The 19190-nt window shown below is 35.5% G+C and overlaps 1 protein-coding gene across 1 annotated transcript in view; it reads left to right on the forward strand.

The window, feature by feature from the left end:
- Positions 1-9582: 9582 nt before the first annotated feature.
- LOC140230592 (uncharacterized) overlaps positions 9583-19190 on the forward strand; it is a 36294-nt gene continuing 26686 nt past the window's right edge. Inside the window, exons 1-7 of the mRNA XM_072310734.1 lie at positions 9583-9595; positions 10319-10461; positions 12825-12881; positions 14702-14771; positions 15715-15759; positions 16619-16821; positions 18151-18231. Of these exons, the coding sequence (XP_072166835.1) occupies positions 9583-9595; positions 10319-10461; positions 12825-12881; positions 14702-14771; positions 15715-15759; positions 16619-16821; positions 18151-18231 (612 nt within the window). The remainder of the gene's footprint in view (positions 9596-10318; positions 10462-12824; positions 12882-14701; positions 14772-15714; positions 15760-16618; positions 16822-18150; positions 18232-19190) is intronic.

The raw sequence follows: 19190 nt of genomic DNA on the forward strand, positions 1-19190 counted from the left end.
ATCAATGCCAACTTTCAAAGCAGAAGCATCGTCCTTTCTAAAGTTATTGGAGTTGAAAGTTAAAAGTATGGACAGGGTTTTTAAGAAATGAAAAGATGACTATGAGAAACACCTAATCACATTATTCTACCAAAAAGTGCATGTTCCAGAAAAAAAAAAACTGCTAAAAAACACAATTTCCTTTTCGCTTTATGATCCCAAACTTTATTATAATATATAAGAAGACTTGCCCTTTCAGAAAATATGAAAAACTCAAGACTGGCTGGATTGGCCCATATCATCTATTTTCAGTCCTAATACAAAATCAGTGCATGCGACTTTTTGTTGGTTTTGTGATGGACGGTCACATATCATCCCACAAAATATGACATAAACATTCCATGATGTGTAAGTTATACATTTATGCCAAAGGTATGTTACACTTCCATAATTAAAAGATGGCATCTTTTATCTACATTCATTTGAATGTTTTGAAGTTGTGAAGATATGTGTTTCATTCCAAAATGTAAAAAAGATTGGAAATAAGGATATTTGACAAAAGCAATTTTAAAAAAGATGACACTTTTATCTACATTCATTTGAAGTTGTGGAGATATGTTTCCTTTAAAAGTGTGGATATAATGGATATAAGGATATAAGGATGTTTGACAAAGCTATTAAGTGATGCTCACAACAACTTAGTATGCCTTCAAGTTCCAGCTGAATGACCATGAGATAAGAAATATACTTACTTTCCAAGAGACTTTCAATTTCAAATACATGTAAGCACTTAACATGTGTTCAAACATTTCAAAATAACAGGATAATGTAAACTACTTATATGTAGCACTCAGTATTAGTCTCTGAGAGCATGGAGCTACTAACAGTAGCTCCATGCTGAGAGCATGTGTTATCATATTACATTTCTAGCAAGACATGCATGAAGAATGGGTTGTCTCATGACAGTGAGGCCTTATGAAGTGAAATTATATCTTTCCAAGAGACTTTCAATTTCAAATACATGTAAGCACTTAACATGTATTCAAACATTTCAAAATAACAGGATAATCTAAACTACTTATATGTAGCACTCAGTATTAGTCTCTGAGAGCATGTGTTATCATATTACATTTCTAGCAAGACATGCATGTAGAATGGGTTGTCTCATGACAGTGAGGCCTTACGAAGTGAAAGATCTACCAATGCATTGACATCTTTATTTTGCAAATCCTGGCCCACTACAAATCTACACACTCAGATACTGTGAGTTTATGGCACAGTGTCCACAACTGAATTTCAAGTGATATAGATTATCTTCATAATCATATGATATAGATGGAAACACAAGGCAAGCTCAATTTAAAACACTTAAACCAATAGAACACAAAATATCCAAAGAGAGAGAGAGAGAAAAAAAGTAAATACTTTACATTTCAGCATCAGGGAAATGTAGTATTCTTGCATGTACGTTGTAGAGTAACATAACACTGCAATATAACCAAATGACTCCACTTTACAAGATGTGAGGAGCATACATGTACTGCTTTTTGTTTCTCACTATCTGTAGTCTTACCGACTTTATAGGGAGCAAAAATGACTCTATTTTTTGATAATTTTCTGTAGATAACAAATAAATATGTTTTCATTTCTTTGGTGTTGATGCTAGATTCCATCAATTCTTGAATCAACTTACATTTGTTAATTTAGAAAGAGGTGTAGAAAATAATCATTCTGTACTTTCCAATGACTTACTACTGTTTGCAATATTTGCCACATTTACTGGAGATAGTTAATAGTTCTTTACATTCAACTGTTTTTTCAGCTCATCATGACCCTTTTTGTTGAATACACATACAGCTATTTGACCTTTTCAAGAAGATTCTCCATTTTGCAATTATTCCAGGCACTTTTAAGTTCATTCAATATTCTTGAAATCAAACTTCTTCATATATTTTGAGAATATTACATCCTTCCGCCTTTGAAATTTTGCATGGTTGAGATTCTGCTTTTCATTCTCCAGGTATTTTGCTGGCTCAGTATTTCAGCATGTTAATCTTATAAACTACTCTTTGCAAGATCTGGAGAATAAATAAACAGTGACTGTCATTATCATTTTAGTCCTTGCTAGCTTCTCTGATTTCTCTGGTTGTTTGAGAGCAAATACACTCTAGAAAATCTGTATATTTACCATGCAGTTCCCATTCCCCCCCCCTTAAATACAGTGTATTTGTGCCCTTTCAATTTTGATACTCTCCACTGTTCTGTTGGTTTTCACCTTCAACTTACAGTTTTGTATGTTGACACAATTGGCATACACATCCATCCATTCACTTTTTTCTTCTTTAAAAAGTTTCCCTGTCTCACATTTTACCAAGACTCTTTCAGACGGTTCAATATTTTGGATATGTCACTTCAAGTGACTCATCACACTTTGACTACTTTCATTACGAGATTTCTGTTCTACCATTTTCTCACATCTTGTTCAAACTAGCTGGGTAATAAAAAGATGTTCAGCGTTAACTAAAATTTGCAAGATCTGTGGAATAAAAAGACATCATGGCTTCTACTTTTTCTGCAAGTTGTTTCCTCCAAACTTAACAAACTGTTCTTGGCGGTTCAACTTAAAACATCCACACACTTGCTCTTATTTGTGGAATATGCATTCATTATCTTTCCTAAATGCTCTAGATGGTTTTTCTCTCTACATATTCCTGATAGTTTGTAAGTGTCGTCAGGAAGTGAACTTCAAAGTCTCATGGTTTAAACTTCAATCAATCTTTAAACGTTACTGAATTATTATTTTTGTGTTCGTTTTCTGTGAAGTTCCTCCATTTCCTACTTTCTTTTAAGTTCTTCGAGGTAATGTATATGTCTTACCTATGATGCAATTCAACCTCTTAAACAATACTTGCAAGATGTATACACGCCATCAACTTTTAAGATTGTCCATAAAGAGGTTTCTGCTCTATTAGTCTTTATCTTTCACGATGGCTAAAGTAATTACTGTTGTTCTCACTCCTTGTTAACAATTTGTGGGATCTGTTAATTAAACATTTCTTTTTTGTTCATCTGATTTTTCAGCAACTAACTTTCCTCAGCTGTTTACCTTCAGATGAATTAAGGTTTTTAGTAGTCATATCTACCCTCTGCCCATGATACAAATAGATATCACAAGTCATATGTCTCATGTTAAAGGTCCAGTTTACCTTTGGGAGCAGTGCTTTTGATTTAGCCTCAGTAATATGCAAGTTTCATACAAATGGGTCCCTACCAATCCATGCTTTCTTGGGAATAACTCATCCTCACATCAACCAGATCTAGTTTCTGTGGTGAAACACGTACTTTTATATTAAGTTTTTCATATTGCAATCTCTGTTAATTATTATCAAAACATATATTATTGAAGGATTTCAGGCAAAGGGGATCTGAAGGTGTCATTTCTTGTTTTGACATGACCTTTACGATTTACGTAGTAAACCATATTTTAGCAAAGGAAATTTCTGGTTTCTGAGGATTTGCATTCCAGCACATGCATTAGACATGATATGCTTGAACTCTACATCCATTAAAACTGGCTGTTATAGGCAGCATTTTTCCCTCAGTTGTATTCTTTGGAAGTCACATGTCAAATTCTACTTTTAAGTACATGGCAAGCTTACCTGGTAATTTTGAGCGATGATGAGAGCTTGTTGAGCGCTGCTCCATGTCCTAGGCTGCAATATAAGTGGGATCAATCACATCTGCACAGGAGCAAAAACTGAGGCTGGCAGCAGTCTTGTGGTTGATTGGTTTGTGTTATCCCTCTTTCATGCTGAAGAGGCTCTCCCCACCAGTAAGAATCTGCAACTAGAGTCTACTCATCATTTCTGAATATAAACTATTCAAGTACCGGGTAGCCTTGCACATTTTTTTTTTTTTTTTTTGGCGGGATTTTTCACCAAAAAAGTAGGAAAATGTAGGAAAAAGTAGGATTTTGAGCAAAAAAATAGGAAAAGTAGGGACAGCAGTAAAAAAGTAGGAAAAAGTAGGAAAAGTAGGGCCACTTGAAAGCCTGTATAATGCTTACAAGTTATGGTGAGCATTCAGTTGCCACACCATTTACTTCATTTTTTTTTTTAACTGATCTCTTGTACGTTATAACTGCTAACAGTATGGAAAATTGATAGAGACAACACAAAAGCAAACTCAATTTTTTTTTTTTACATTCAAAATCAATTCACATCAAACACTTATAGTGGTCAAGATATGTATTACTTGATCTCATCTTTAAACAAGATGATGCCTCTGACAAATCAAGATTTACTACCAGTTTGCAATACTGAAACTGTCTTATTGTTTATCTAGCAATCTGGATATTAGTGAATCGAAATGAGAATAAAATCTCCACATGACAATATGTGCGCTCATTCATCACACACATCTTCACACATGAAACACTGTACAATTCTTTTCTTGTTATGAACACCTTTATTAACAGTAGCCGGTAGATACTAATACATAGTTGTATACATAGTACAAATTGTGCGTCAACAATATTACTCGGGACTTACTATCATCAGAACATACAATACAGAAACATGACAGACCTTCAATTGAATATAAAATATAAGTTGGTAGATGAAGTATAAACAGAATTTTGTTAGAGGACACTACTATGAGCTTACTGCACAAATACATGACAAACTAATTTGTACAAACAAGAGTGATGATATAACGTGATTATGTTCGTAATCTAAAAACATTACCATTAACATGAGATAGCAATAGTGTGAGCAGCATGTATCTATTGTTACATTAGCTAAAACGAATACAGTAGCAAAGAGTATGACAAGCAAAGTAGAAAAAATGGAGAAAATCACAACTGCATTTAAAATAAGGAAAATGTGCAATAAGTCTGTCAAGCAGTAGAAATCCAGCAAATGCAGCATCATTGCATTGCAAAATCAAGTCTTAGCCACAGTACAACAGCATGTCACAACAAAAGCATGCAGTATAGTCAAATAGAAGTGTCCATTTTAGCATGTGGTATCATGGCATATTTTGACTAAAAAAAATAAAAAGGCAAATGTCAAGCAACATCTCACCTGCATACGGCAGTTTGTGAGTTGAGTACATTTCAACATAAGTTTATGGACCTTTGACCTTTAATGAGTTGACCACGGACGACGATGAAAACAACGACTGAAAAGTAACACCTATGTCTTCCTTCTGCTACGCAGGCAAGACAAAAACAACAAAAACAACAACAACAACAACCACTTCTGATAATTAGTGCATTCATGTCCAGGGAGCAAAAACACACTACCTTCCCTTCCAGAATGAATTTGATAACACACAAATCTTTTAAGAGAACATAATGCACTCAACTGAAATCCACCAGTGGAATGTATTCCTTGATAGCCACAGAGTCACAAGAAATGAATTACTAAAGCTTTTAATTCCTACATGGATTTCTTAGAAATTTTCAAAGTACTGAGCTGCAATGCCTTTTATGTGTGTTCTTAGCCTTACTAGTATTTGGTTGTGTGCATGTGGGGAATAGGGAAATTTCACACACACACAAAAATGAATAAAAAAAAAACATGACGAGCCACAAGAAGTTTAACAAGGCAAGGGTAGGGAAAGGAAAGGAAAGCAAGAATGTTGGGTTATATTGTATCTCAGCAACATTGACATTTGTACAATAGCACAGCCGTCAACATGAACCAATCAAAACTACACTGTACCAAATTCTAGGTAGAAATCCACTTGTACACTTTCAATTACAATGTACATTTCCTATTTAAAACAACATTATCATATTTAGAGTAAAGGAGAACCAGAATTATATTTCCAGGCTCAACACTACAATTAAAGAAAATTCTGGAAAGCTGGCAGCTATGCAGCAAATGAGAAATTAAAAGCATGGATGAGATTTGGGGAAAAAAGTCAGGTGTGTTATGCTGAAATGGTAAATTGACAGGCATGGAATAGATGAAGATGAGAATGATTAAAGAGAACTCAAGGGCTGGTTTGATATTCTCAACTTATTTCTTGGTTTCTGAGATTTATGGAAGATAAACAAAATGCTTATGCTGTGAGGGAAATACAAAATACAAAAATTTGAATGAAGAATAAGGCTAATAAAAAATATCACTGCATTGATCATAAGAATATTGACATGGATTCATGATGAGTGCATTCTTGTGAATCTGCAAATTAAGCCCTGCTGTTCACATCTGCTACACATCATATCTTGACAATGTCATATTTGTCCATTCTCACTACCATTGCAATTGACCTATAATATGAAAAAAAAAGTGAATGCAGGAACATATGACACCTGACAATGTGGTGTCCTTGGGTAGAGTGGTACCCTTGCAGTTCCTTTGGAGGGACAATTACAGCCACTTTTTTAACATTGGGAGCAGTGATCAAAAAGAAATGCTTATTATCGCACATGTATGGTTCATTTGTGTCACGAAACACCTTGGCGTACAAAAATTTTGCAACAAAACCACAAACATAAGGAGATAGTACTAATTTTCTCATTAAACTGCACAGTGACGGTTTATTCTAGAAACAGTTTTTATTCAACTATTGTTAACAGTTTGTTTATCTTACAATACCCTGTACTTAACACTGATTGAATAGAGATTAATATTTTCATGTTGGTGATTTTTTTCTCCCTGACTCATAGTTAGAAACTACTTTGAAGCACGACAACAGTTTGTTTTATTCATCTGCAAATGTTAGCAAGGTGTTTAAAGTGTTGCTGTAAGTACCATTGAAGAGGTGCTCTGCACTTGAAAAAAACAGTACCTGGGTGGATACCAAGTGGTACTGTTCCTGCCATTGAAGGGGTGCTCTGCCCTTGCAGACCAGTGCCGTGGTGGGGACCAAGTGGTGCTATAGCTGCCATTGAAGGGTTCTCTCCACATGAAGACCAGTACCTTGAGTGGGACAATTAAACTCACTTTTTAACATTGGGCACAATGATTAAAAATATGCTAAAATCATCACATTTGATGCACTTGTATGCTTCAGTTGCATTGCAAAACACCCTAGCATTTAAATAGTTTGCAATATTGTTCCAGTGATGGTTTATTCTAGTAACAATTTTGACAAAACTATTGTCCATATTTTGTACATTTTACAATACCCAATACTTAACATGAAATAAATACAGATAAACATTTTAATGTTCATGATTTTCATCCCTAACTCACATTTAAGAATTCTTTTGAAGCACTAAACCATTTTTTTTTCCTTATCTGCAGACGTTGGCATACAGTCTGGGTGGATACCTTTTGTGGTACTATTCCTGAAATTGAAGGGGTGCTCTGCCCTTGTAGACCAGTGCCATAGTGGAAATTACATGATGATGCTGTTGCTGTCATTGAAGGGGTGCTCTGCCCTTGAAGACTAGTACCTTGCTTGGGAACAAGTGACATTGTCACTGCCAGTGGAGGGGTGCTGTGCCCTTGAAGAGTACCATGGTAGGGAGCAAGTGGTACTGTTCCTGCCATTGACGGGGTGCTGTGCCCTTGCAGACAAGTATCACGGTGTGGACCAAGTGTTGGTATTGAAGGAGCACTGTGGTCTTGAAAACCAGTGCCATGGCAGTTGCCGATTGGTGCTGTTGTTGCCTCTGACTGGCTGCAGCAGCTCTGCCCCTGGTCTGTTCGGCTTGCACAAGCTGTACAAATAGTATAATCCCATGCAGAAGAGCCTGAATGTTATACGTGTACATGTAATTTATGATGTATGTGGATAACAATATTAAGAAAAAATAAAGGGACTACTACAAAAATTCATTAAAAAAAATGAAAATAACACATTCCATCAACTTGATACTGACATGTTATGGGTAGCAATTATTCCCCCTGCTTTCTGAAAGCGGTTAGTCCAGTGCTCTTTCATTTTGATAGAAAAGTTGATTTTCGGCTCTAAGGCCCAAATTCACTAAGGTGGTTTAAATTTAGACCATGGTACAAAATAAGCATAAAATGGGTGTACCTTTGACAAGTGCAGATCAACGTGCGATTGTTATTGAGCATCTGCCAGCGTATGCAAGCTGTCACATGCATTTACGCAGAGGGAATTGCATAAACCATGGTCTAAATTTAAACCACCTTCGTGAATTCAGGCCTAAAAGTACAAGTTTTGTAATAATCTATATCGATTTACGTAAGTATACTGACACTAGAACAGCGCAAGATATCTAAAGATAAATACCTAACATCATCATTAAGATAAAACCCATTACTAAACCAAATTCTGATCGTTGATATTTGTTTCCTACATAAATTATTTGACTGTATGAACTACAATGACACTGAAGTTGTAATCCACATATTTCTTATTCAAATGGACCTCTGTAAAATGTAGGATCTTGAATGTAAACAAGTTAAATGACAATACCCTGATTGGGTCCAACCAGACCATCTATCTTTTCATACAGCTTGATAACTCTAGAATCTGAACAATGTCTCTCAATCTTAGCAGTTGTCGTTTTTTGCAATAACCACTCACCATGACTAGAGATACATTTCTTTTACACGCACTGTTCTCTCTCTCTCTCTCTCTCTCCCCCTCTCTTGTTAGTATAGTACTGCACACACCAGACATCAGCTTCGCAAAAATCACTCTCCCATAGACTTTGCATGTTTTCAAATGCCTCCATCAGAGTCCATGTTTATTTCCACGTGACTGACAGCTTTTCGTTGTATTGCTTGTTGAGGCAAGGTCCCAAAAGAGCCACTTCAGTTCTAAAATCTGATTAATATGAGTGGATTTTTTCCTTTTTTTGGCTTAGACTTGGAGAAAAAAAAAACCCCAAAAACATAGCCATAACATAGGCGTAGTACAAGTACTAGGCTCCTACCAACCTAGTAGAACTACTGCTACTACAACTAGCCTAGGCTGGACAGTGTTTTGATATCTAGGGTAGACGCCTATTGATACAAACAGAAAGTACAATTAAAATAAGTTTATGTGTCTTTTGTAGATATCTACATGAACGGAAATTTTCTATCACGCAATTAACAGGGGAGTTTTAGGGAATTCTAAAGCGAAAATAAGTTTTTAGCGAGAGGTGTTCAGATACAGAATCTGTTAGATAAAGGCTACAATGAACACAAAGAATTAAACTCTTGCTGATTGTTCTTACACGGTTACTGATGAATGGGACTACAATAATTGAGACGGCAACTAGGTTACATAAAACTATGAAAATTACAAACTTGGTTATATTTCCACGACATAGGCCTCCAAAAACAAATGTGAATGTGAAATAGGCTGTGATGTACACCTCATAAGTGAATTTTAACAGAAATGTATTCTTCTTTACCTGTTTGTCATCTTGAGCGTCACTTCATCCATTCACTGAGGATTCGATGACAAGCAGAGGACCGGCATTTCTCCCCCGAAGTTATAACGTGCGATCCTATGCGATGCGTCGGTTCATTCACGCACTTGCAAAATACGCGCTAGTTCATGAACAGACGCATGCGGATGCGTCACTTCATGCAGTCAGTGCCACAACAGCAGTGACAAAATAATGTACGGCGTGTGCGGAGATCATAGCTTTTGGCTCTAATTTGAAGTCCCCAACTTGCTACGATGATAGGTGCAAGTGAGAACAGTGGAATAAGGCAAAAATCTAATTTTCGATAAAATTGAAAAAATTTCTCAGATACGTCGGTTCATCTTTTCACCGACGAATTTATATACATGTATATATAATATTTTGCAACCTCAATTCTACACACATTTAATCTTAACGTCAATAAAGGCACTTATATACTTACATCTAGGCGTTTCTTGGCTGTAAGCCTTAACATACACACACACATACACACATGCGCGCGCGCGCGCGCACACACACACACACACACACACGTAAAAAACCCCAAAAGTTCTCTTTTTCTTTTGAAAATAACTAAAGAAAACATGATAAATCTACTCTCGTTTACTGGTTAGATGGAGTTTGTTAAAGATAGGTTCTTTCATTTTTCTCTCGGCATCTTCCCAATGTCCTGACATCAGGTGATTACTATAATTTTGAATAACAAGAAGACAATAATAGAGAGCAAGGGAAAAGTTGCGTGACAGGGCAGGGAAAGAAGGAATGGTATAAGAGTGGAGAGAGAGAGAGAGAGAGAGAGAGAGATGAGGAGAGGAAAGAGTGAGAGAAGAGCAATTAAGAGAGGAAGAGAGAGACTGAGAGAGCTGAGCAAGAATGCTGGGAGCCAAAATAGAGACGGTGAAAATACTGCAGAATTGCTGATAACCAAATAAATTCCTAGGCAGCCGCGCAAACACACTTGATTTCAAACATCTCTAATTCGTTTTGTAGATCATCCTCATCCGCAGCAGTCGGATGCAGCGGAGAGCCCGTCCCTATCGACCGCTCATTTCGCTCTTGCATTTGACGGGAATAGAAATCATCGCGATCAGATGCGGTTGGTATCTCGTCTGAGTAACCACGAATCGCCATGTGTAAGACGAGGAAAATTGACGATGGCACTCCAGACGTTAAGTTGGCGCCAAATCTTTGTTCTGTCGTTTGTTGTATCGTTGCCGCGGTGCGAAGGATGCTCAGGCATACTCTTCTGTGAGTGTCTCAGATCGGAATTTTGTCTTGATCACGCTTGCTTCATCTAATGTAACATATCTAGGATTTTGTGATGCGAAATAAAATATCGTTGCCATTTGCCTTGAATGACGGTAACTTAATAAGATGAGATTACTCTTCAGGATAAGATGAAGAGCTAATGTGCATGTCATGAGGCAATGACGTAACGCAAAAGCTACAAAAAAAAAAAAAAATCAACTACAGTGTTAAAAGGCATTTTTTGTTCATCCCAGCGTATTATTGAAACGGCTTCAGTCTGCTTCTTTGTTCCTGCTATGTTCTTAAGTAATTCTTAATCGTTTCATCAACAGCCCGTGTCGCCGCAAGTTCCCTTAGTGTTGAATTTAACACCGTCCATTCTACGGACATCGTGTCAAATCGGACCATGTACGATCTCCGGGCATACATTTCTTGGGAGAGACCAACATCCAACGGTAGGAGAAAGCGACAAATAATCTTTCATCATTTTTTTTTTTTTGATACAGTGTGAAATGAAAATTATTTAATTGGACTCGAATGATATTGCCTAAATTAAAAATATTCTAGTGAAAGTCATCCTTCAAAGAAACATTAAAAGATTTTGCAATCTGGCAGTTTGCTTCGATTGCATTCATGCTTTCCTCTTCCACCTAATATCTATCGAGCTAATTTCACAAGATTTCTGTTATTTATGTCCGATTTGCAAAACATAATAGTGAAGATGATATCAGAAATCAGAATATTTTGTTATCACATATCACTGACAATGAAATCCATTCTTTTTTTTTCTCACAGTATTTCATCCCCCCCCCCTTTCGATGTAAAAATGATTCCTACTGTTCTTACCATTTCTAAACTGCCTCCTCGGAAATCATTTCATAATATTATCTCAAAAAGAATCTTTTTGGGGCTTAGTATGAATTACTGGTAAGTTTAATTGTTTTAAATTGTTTCCTGTATATATAAGGATAACCTTGGTCTTTTTACCTTCAATTTTTGCAATTATGAGTCTCATGTCTTAAATATCGGACTTTGTCTCAATGTGCCTTGTGTCTTTCTTATCGCTCTTAGCAGCGGAGTACATAATAAATGTCCTTTGATTTTAGTCATCCTTACTGTTCCATGGGGTGAAACAATCTTTACAACAATCATTTGTTTATGGCCTTGTCTTTTATATAGATATATATTTACATCTATGTTTACATCTATAGTAACAAAAGCATGCAAAAATAAAGCAGATGAAGTTTGTAACTTTTCATTAGGTTGTTTCAAACTATCTTAACCAAACAAATAAACAAACAAGCAAACAAATAAACAAACAAGCAAAAAAAAATCACCGATCAATCTACCCTTTGATGAATAATGAGCTAGATAACATGCGGGCTTGTTGTCTTTTTTGTTGAATGCTCTCTCAAACAATTATTTCGAGTAGCATATCCAATGTTTCGCTTTAGTTTGATGATCATGAGGAAATGGAGGATGTATGAAAGACGAGGGAATAATAGTATATGGCTCTGCACGATTGGTCGAAGGTCTCAATAAGCATAAACGCGTGCAAACATACTATTATTATTACGTTATACCTTTAAGCTGAAGCAAGTCCATCTCATGGGCGCTAATATCATCATAGCGTACACTTTGCGCAATATGTCTTTTGATTTTCTTTTCTTGTTTCATGTAGATTATGACGGTTTCCGGGTTCGAATCGTGAGAGAAGATGAAGAAGTCTCGAGTTTCCTTCTATGTTATGCCGATACAGCACTGTTTACGGTTAATAGTTATTCCCCCTATACTCTCAAAATGTGTTACATAATTAAGTGCTTCGAACGTACATTCAATGTAATAAGGTTATTTTAAAGTCCCTACCGTATAATGACATCGATACAATGATTCAAAGATAAACATAGAAAGTAAAAGGTCACAGATATCCTTTGCCTGTTATTCACTGAGAGCATCTAAAACTTGTTCATCCTGTCTTATCATAATGTAATATTTAGCACTTCAACTCAAAATAGTTGTCATCGAATTTGGTATATATTATAATCATTATATTAAAAAGACATATATAAACATAAACCTTTGGAAAACAACGTAAAATCTTATCTATACTTAATACAAATTTACACAAATTTCTTGACCCCTTGAAGAAGCTTCAAATGGCCTTTGTAGATTTTCGATAAAATGCATAAAACGCTGTGTACACTTTACGGAGAGACTGTATCTTGATTTTATTTATTTTTTTCTACAGGATGAAACCTCTGTAGAGTTCCGCAATCTCCTGCATGGATATCAATACAGATTTCAGGTAAGATCATAGAAAACAGAGGGAAACACAAGCTCTTTGTACCATGGTTACCATTCTTCCATAGCTGCACATTGCAAGAGTGTATAGAAATTAGTTGCATCATATACTTACTTTTGTTATGATTTTGAAAGATTACTGTAGAATGCGGACTTCCATACTATTTTTCAATGCAGTTGGTATATGTTATTTCCGATTGTCCTTTTTTTTGTTTGTTCCTTAAGGGTTGACATCCACTTCGTGTGTATCGATGCCTTGATCGAACTTTACATCGGTAATAGTGGATTCGTAATAATACCAATGTAAAAGTTTATATGGATTCTCAACACAATGCCTATTAAAGAATCGCATGTTATATAAATCAATTATGTTTCATAGAATACGCACACGGCATAGAGAAGATGCTGAAAATTGCATACCAAATAATTGCGTTGTTTTCAGTAGACTTGAAATTACAAAAAAAAAAAAACTAATAAATTCAAGTTTGGATTAAATTATTACTATGAATTACGTTCTTCCGTTGTATACACATAAATCTGGTAAAACAAAAATAAAAAGCTTATATCTCGGCAGAGATTATAACACAATGTAATCATGAACAAAATAATGATCTTGTAGAAAAAATGTCTCAAGAAATCTCGACTGACGATATCTACCGCAACATACAAGCCTTTGACGTAGGGACTGAAAGTAACGGACATTTGACGTTCTCTAACCTCACGAAACACCGGCTTAAGCAATCAAATGAAGTGCAAAGTGGAATTTCATTAATGCTTATTGAGAGAAACAAAAAGAACAGATTCCAGCATGTTACTTTTTCAAGCTTTTAGAGATCATGGCTGTTGTTGGTTTTCCAACTCTGTGTGCAGGAGTGGGAAATGGGGTCGGGATTGTGCATGTGGCTGGACTGTCGAAGGTCCTGAGTTTTCTTGAGTTCATTTCATTTCATTTCATTTCATTTCATTTCATTTCATTTCATTTCATTTCATTTCATTCCATCTCATTCCATTTCATTTCATCTCATTTCATTTTGTTTCATTTTTATTTCCATATCCAAATAATACAAAATCATTGCAAAATAAAAATGAAGATTTACACACGAAGGTGAAATGGCATGAGGCATATACAAAGCCAAACAATAATTGTATCACAATAGCAAGAAACACACAAACCTGCACATACATGCACATAGATACACATAACATATAAATGTCTTGATCTTCGTGAAATCACTGTGAGTTTAAAAAGCACCGGGTATATAGTAAGGAATATGAAGGGACCTTGAGGGAAGATAAAAATGGGACTCGTTTATTCAGCAAGATGCCTGTTAAAAAAAGTTAAAAAGAAAAGAAAAAGTATTTGCTTACTTGCGTAAATGTCTTAATAAACGGATGGGCACTGCGAATCAGAAGAGATGGTAGTAGTAGTAGTCAGAAGAGAGGGGTAGTGGTCTAAGTAAAGCAATTGGACAAGATGACACACACACACACACATACACATACACACAGACAGACACGAACATACACAGAGACGCAGAAACATCTATGGAAAACCCAGCAAATAACGCAGGACAAAGGTTCATGAGACGAGTCAGCCGGCGTGCATTTTCCTTATTCCATAAAAAAACTTTATAAAGATGTGTGTAGGTGTGTGTGTGTGTGTGTGTGTGTGTGGCGGGCGGGGGGGGGGGGGGCTGCAATCCATCTTACCCATCTTCCCCCCCCCCCACTGCCCTTTCCGCAGACCCTGAAATGGGCAAATATCATATTGCATTTCGCAGTGTTGGCCGAGCTAATTTGTTGTTTTATGGATTTTGAAATCAGGTTGCAACGTACAATTCGACCTCCAAGAAAGGGTCGATTCGAGATGCCGAGATCGGAGCAACAACACCAGGTAAGTCAAAAGCAAAACAGTCGTTGCTTGAAATATCGTCCTGCAAACCTCTTGACTGGTTGTTATTTCTGTTCGAATATGATCAGTCTGATATTCTCGCAGATTTCTAGAGTTGGTGGTTGAGAATTGAAAGAGCAAGAGAATGGAAACTTCACAGAGAATGACGATTATTTTTTGAGAAAGAAAACGAACTTGATTTCCTGTCTTATTTTTTTCATCATTCTTTCCAAATATCAAATGAAGTAGAGATTTTAGACTGTGATCCTCTGGTAAAAGATAACAGGCATATATTGTGGTATAAAAAGAGTAAGAAGGCATTATACAGTATTTGTCATTGAAGCAGTGGTGAAAAAAAAAAGAAGTCAAATGACCAGTCTTTTCTCAATTTTTAACTAAAATATGTATAAAAATATATAAGTAATATATATATATATATATATATATCATATAGCATATATTACTTATATATAGGCCTACCATATATATATATATATATATATCATATAGCATATATTACTTATATATAGGCCTACCATATATATATATATATATATATATATATATATATATATATATATATAAAGTAATATATGAATGTATGTACGCATACCTATGTAGTTATCTGGTAAAACCTTATTTTCTTGTATTGCAAATGGTACACTGAGACATGGTACACTCTGATGCCATTGCGCAATAAATGATATAAATACAGCTAAATCCTGACAGTTTAACGAAGACAGGTTATTAAAGAATTACCAAATTTTCATGCTTTGATAAGTGGCGTCTATCAAAATCCACAACGACAAATATTATGATGTCAATCTACAAATAGATGCCGTATTTTCTATCCGTATTTCTACAGTGCTTCTTTCATCTACTTTCAAGGATGAAAGCATCAGCTAAAAGTCGATCTTATTATTCCCACGTTTTCAACTCTTGCCAGATTGCTACGAGGAGACGCAGGATCGCATCTACTGCGCCTCGAGAAGTGAGTCTCGCCTAGTACCTCCTCGGTCTAAAGGGGGTGTCTCATTAAAACCATGTCGTCAGACCCATTAACGAGCCTTCGTCACCAGCCAGACGATATGGAGACGGCTTTACTTTGCCACTGTTTCGGGCTGCTATATTATTTGTGTGTAAAAGTTGACGACGCGAGCGCTGAATGGCAGTTTTCTTTTCTTTATTGAAGTCTTCTTGAAATCTATGTTCTCCTTAGTTAAGGAAAGACGCCTGTTAATAATAAGTGGGGGGGGGGGGAGGAACCGCCCACAAAGAAGAAATAAAGGTAACAATGACTTGTCATTGATAAGGCTGCAGTGATATCATAGTCAATAGATTAAAAAAGACACTAGAAAACAGGTTTGAGCGACGCTTAAACGTCATATGCTTACACGTCATAGTCCCTAATGCGAACTTACGGAACATCCCATTCATGCCATTTATCCTTTTCTTTCATCCATGTTCTCACTATAATTTCGTCTAAAAAGAAATGAAATTATTTAGAATGTACACTACAATTGTAAGCAAAGAGAGGAACAACTACAAATGAGAATGCAGAACCAATCAATTCTTTTCGTGATACTATCTGAAAGGTTGAGATGGATACGAGCATGTAATTAATCAGTGCAGTGTAAAAAGACCTATTTTCCCATTAACTGACTAATAAAACCTGCATCTGGCCACAAACCTTAACGACTGTGATCTTTTAATGGTTTCATCTGACATCTGGAAAAATAAGAACCAAACCAAACCAAATACTGTGTAATATAATAAAATCCAAACCAAACGAGGTCCAAGTTCTAGTCAACACCAGCGCAGCAATTTGCCTTCTCAATATACATCTTCAGGCGTGCAGACTATTGGTATCTCACTGGATCTCCGCGTGGAGAGTGTTACCAAGTTTTGGAACAAGAAGGGCGTAACAGCACGAGTGGCGTGGCATCGTCCGATCCAGATCAACGGCACTCTCTCCATATTCATGATCGCCCTGTACACGTCAGATGCACCATCATCTCTGTCCTTCTCCGAAGTTCTCTCCGTTGATCCAGAAGTGAGTCGAAGCTCTACAGACGAGGATTTAAATTCGATAAATCAATCAAATACTGAACGACCAAACAAACAAACAAACAACCAACCAAAAAAAAAAAAATCATCAGAGAGAGTGCTCGGGGAGGATTCAATTCAATAATGGCCAAAATAGATCGAGTGTTATCTACTCTGCTGTAGGCGTGGGCTTGTTGAGATACTGTCGAGCGATTTTCCTAGCTTAAATAATTTGAATGGCATGGTCGTGATGGTACTCCATGTAAACGGTTAATCTGGGTGTTTTTTTTTCCTAAAAGAAAAACACGAAGCTATGGAAAAGGTGTCGTCAAAAATTAATGTTATCAAAATGCATCGGAGGAGTGAATGACCGCATTTACCACACTAGTTTTGGGATAAAAACATGCTTGTCGGAATCAAAGGCATGGCGAAGTATATCTACTTTTTAACTGAGTCACCACACTGTTTGACAATTTGTCCAGTATTGACATGTCATAAAATATGTATTATGTTTTTTATTCCTTTTTTTTTTGCTGTTATCTTATGTTATTTAGGTCATTATTTTTATCGTCTAATTGCTCACCCAAATAAGAGTGCAGACCTGTTATTTCTTACATCTTGTACGCAGTCATCAATATTTTATGAAGGTACTTTTTATGAAATAATTTGAATATAGTTTTCAGGATCAGTAAGACTGTAAGACAATTTAAAAGATTATATAAACAACATCTTTTTGATGCAATTAAGTTATGAATAGTTAAATGTGGAGTTTTCTTCTTTACTTTTTTTCTCTCATCATGTACACGTATCTTTTTAAAAAAAAATTGATTTCAAGTTGTGAATCTTATCGCATTTTGTATTCATGTTGGTTTCAATCCAATTACAAATGATTATAAATGATTACACATATTTACATCATGATATTTGTTAAGGGTAATTTTCAATAAGCCTACTTTGTGCTTCTCATGGTTCCGCCACTATCATATTTGACACCATGCATTTTTGTTTGTTTGTTTGTTTGTTTTTTAAAACAAATTTTGTAAACCAATTACGAAAGTGGAAATAAATGAAATGAAATGAAATGTGCATAAATCTCTTCAATTAAATTTTACTCGCTACATATCAAAAATTAAAATATTACCAAAATTATCAAATTAGTGTTCTATTACATTCTTTTTTTTCCTCAAAATTTATTTTCAAGAATGATAATAGATGGATATGTCTGGTTTTGCGTTTAAACTCTCATTATTATTTGAACATACATGTGTGTTATATCCGTAGAAGTACAACACAGTAATATTTGATGATGTCATATTTTGCTCCTGTTCTATCTAAGGATGCGGATGTTGATGGAGGAGACGTCACGTTTATCCGGGACATAGGTGGGCTGGAAGAAGAAGAGACATACATCATGTCGGTAAGCCAGCACAGATTGCGTGTGGGTATGTGTACTTGAAACAAAGGATTAACTAACCTCGAGTCTAGTGAATGCTATGAAAATTTCAATTTCCTTTTTATGTTGTTCTAAGTCTCCGTGATAAATGATTGTGCTTGTGATTTTCTTTGAATTTAATATGTATGTTATTTATGTGTGCATTATACTCAATCCTACAAGAAAAAAAAATTATATGGGAAAATAAACCCGATAAAATAAATAGAAATCAAATGTGCCAGCTATATTGTCACGGTGATACTAAAATGATTGATATTTTCATACATGCAAAATCTCTTAAAATATCCTGGATCAGAAGGTTTATTTGTGATCCGCAGACTGAAAATTACACGTTCCACATGTTCCGTTCTTTCTTGCCCAAACCAGTATCGTTTCATTTATTTATGGGGTCACTGTACTACAAAAAAATTGCCAATGTAATGTCTAATGATTTTTGGAAAGAGGTAATTCTGGCTTTTTCAGAATTTCTACAAATCAATACAAATGATAATTGGGCAAGCCAGCCTCTTTGGAATAATCCTTTGATTAAAATGAATAATAACACTGTATATTTGAAGTCTTGGTGTGAAAAAGGTGTACGTTTTTATAAATGACTTGTTAGATAATGATGGAAAATGTCTTTCATATTTTGAATTTCAGAGGAAGTTTGGTATACAAAATAACTTTCTTCAGCACGGTGGACTGTGTAATTCTATCTAATCATTTGCAAAAAACTGAATGTCGAAAATAGACCCTTTTATTCTTCATGGTTTAAATGTAATACTGAAACATAGGAAAGGTTGTTCTGATATTTATCAAACGTTGTTAAGACACACGTCAAAACATTGTAACAGTTTTGTTAAGTGGAGTAGTATGTTGGATCTTGATGATGAAACATGGTCTTTATACTGTTTAATTCCTTTTGAATCAACTATTGATATTAA

The sequence above is a fragment of the Diadema setosum genome, chromosome 7 (genome assembly GCF_964275005.1).
Source record: "Diadema setosum chromosome 7, eeDiaSeto1, whole genome shotgun sequence".
NCBI lineage: Eukaryota > Metazoa > Echinodermata > Echinoidea > Diadematoida > Diadematidae > Diadema > Diadema setosum.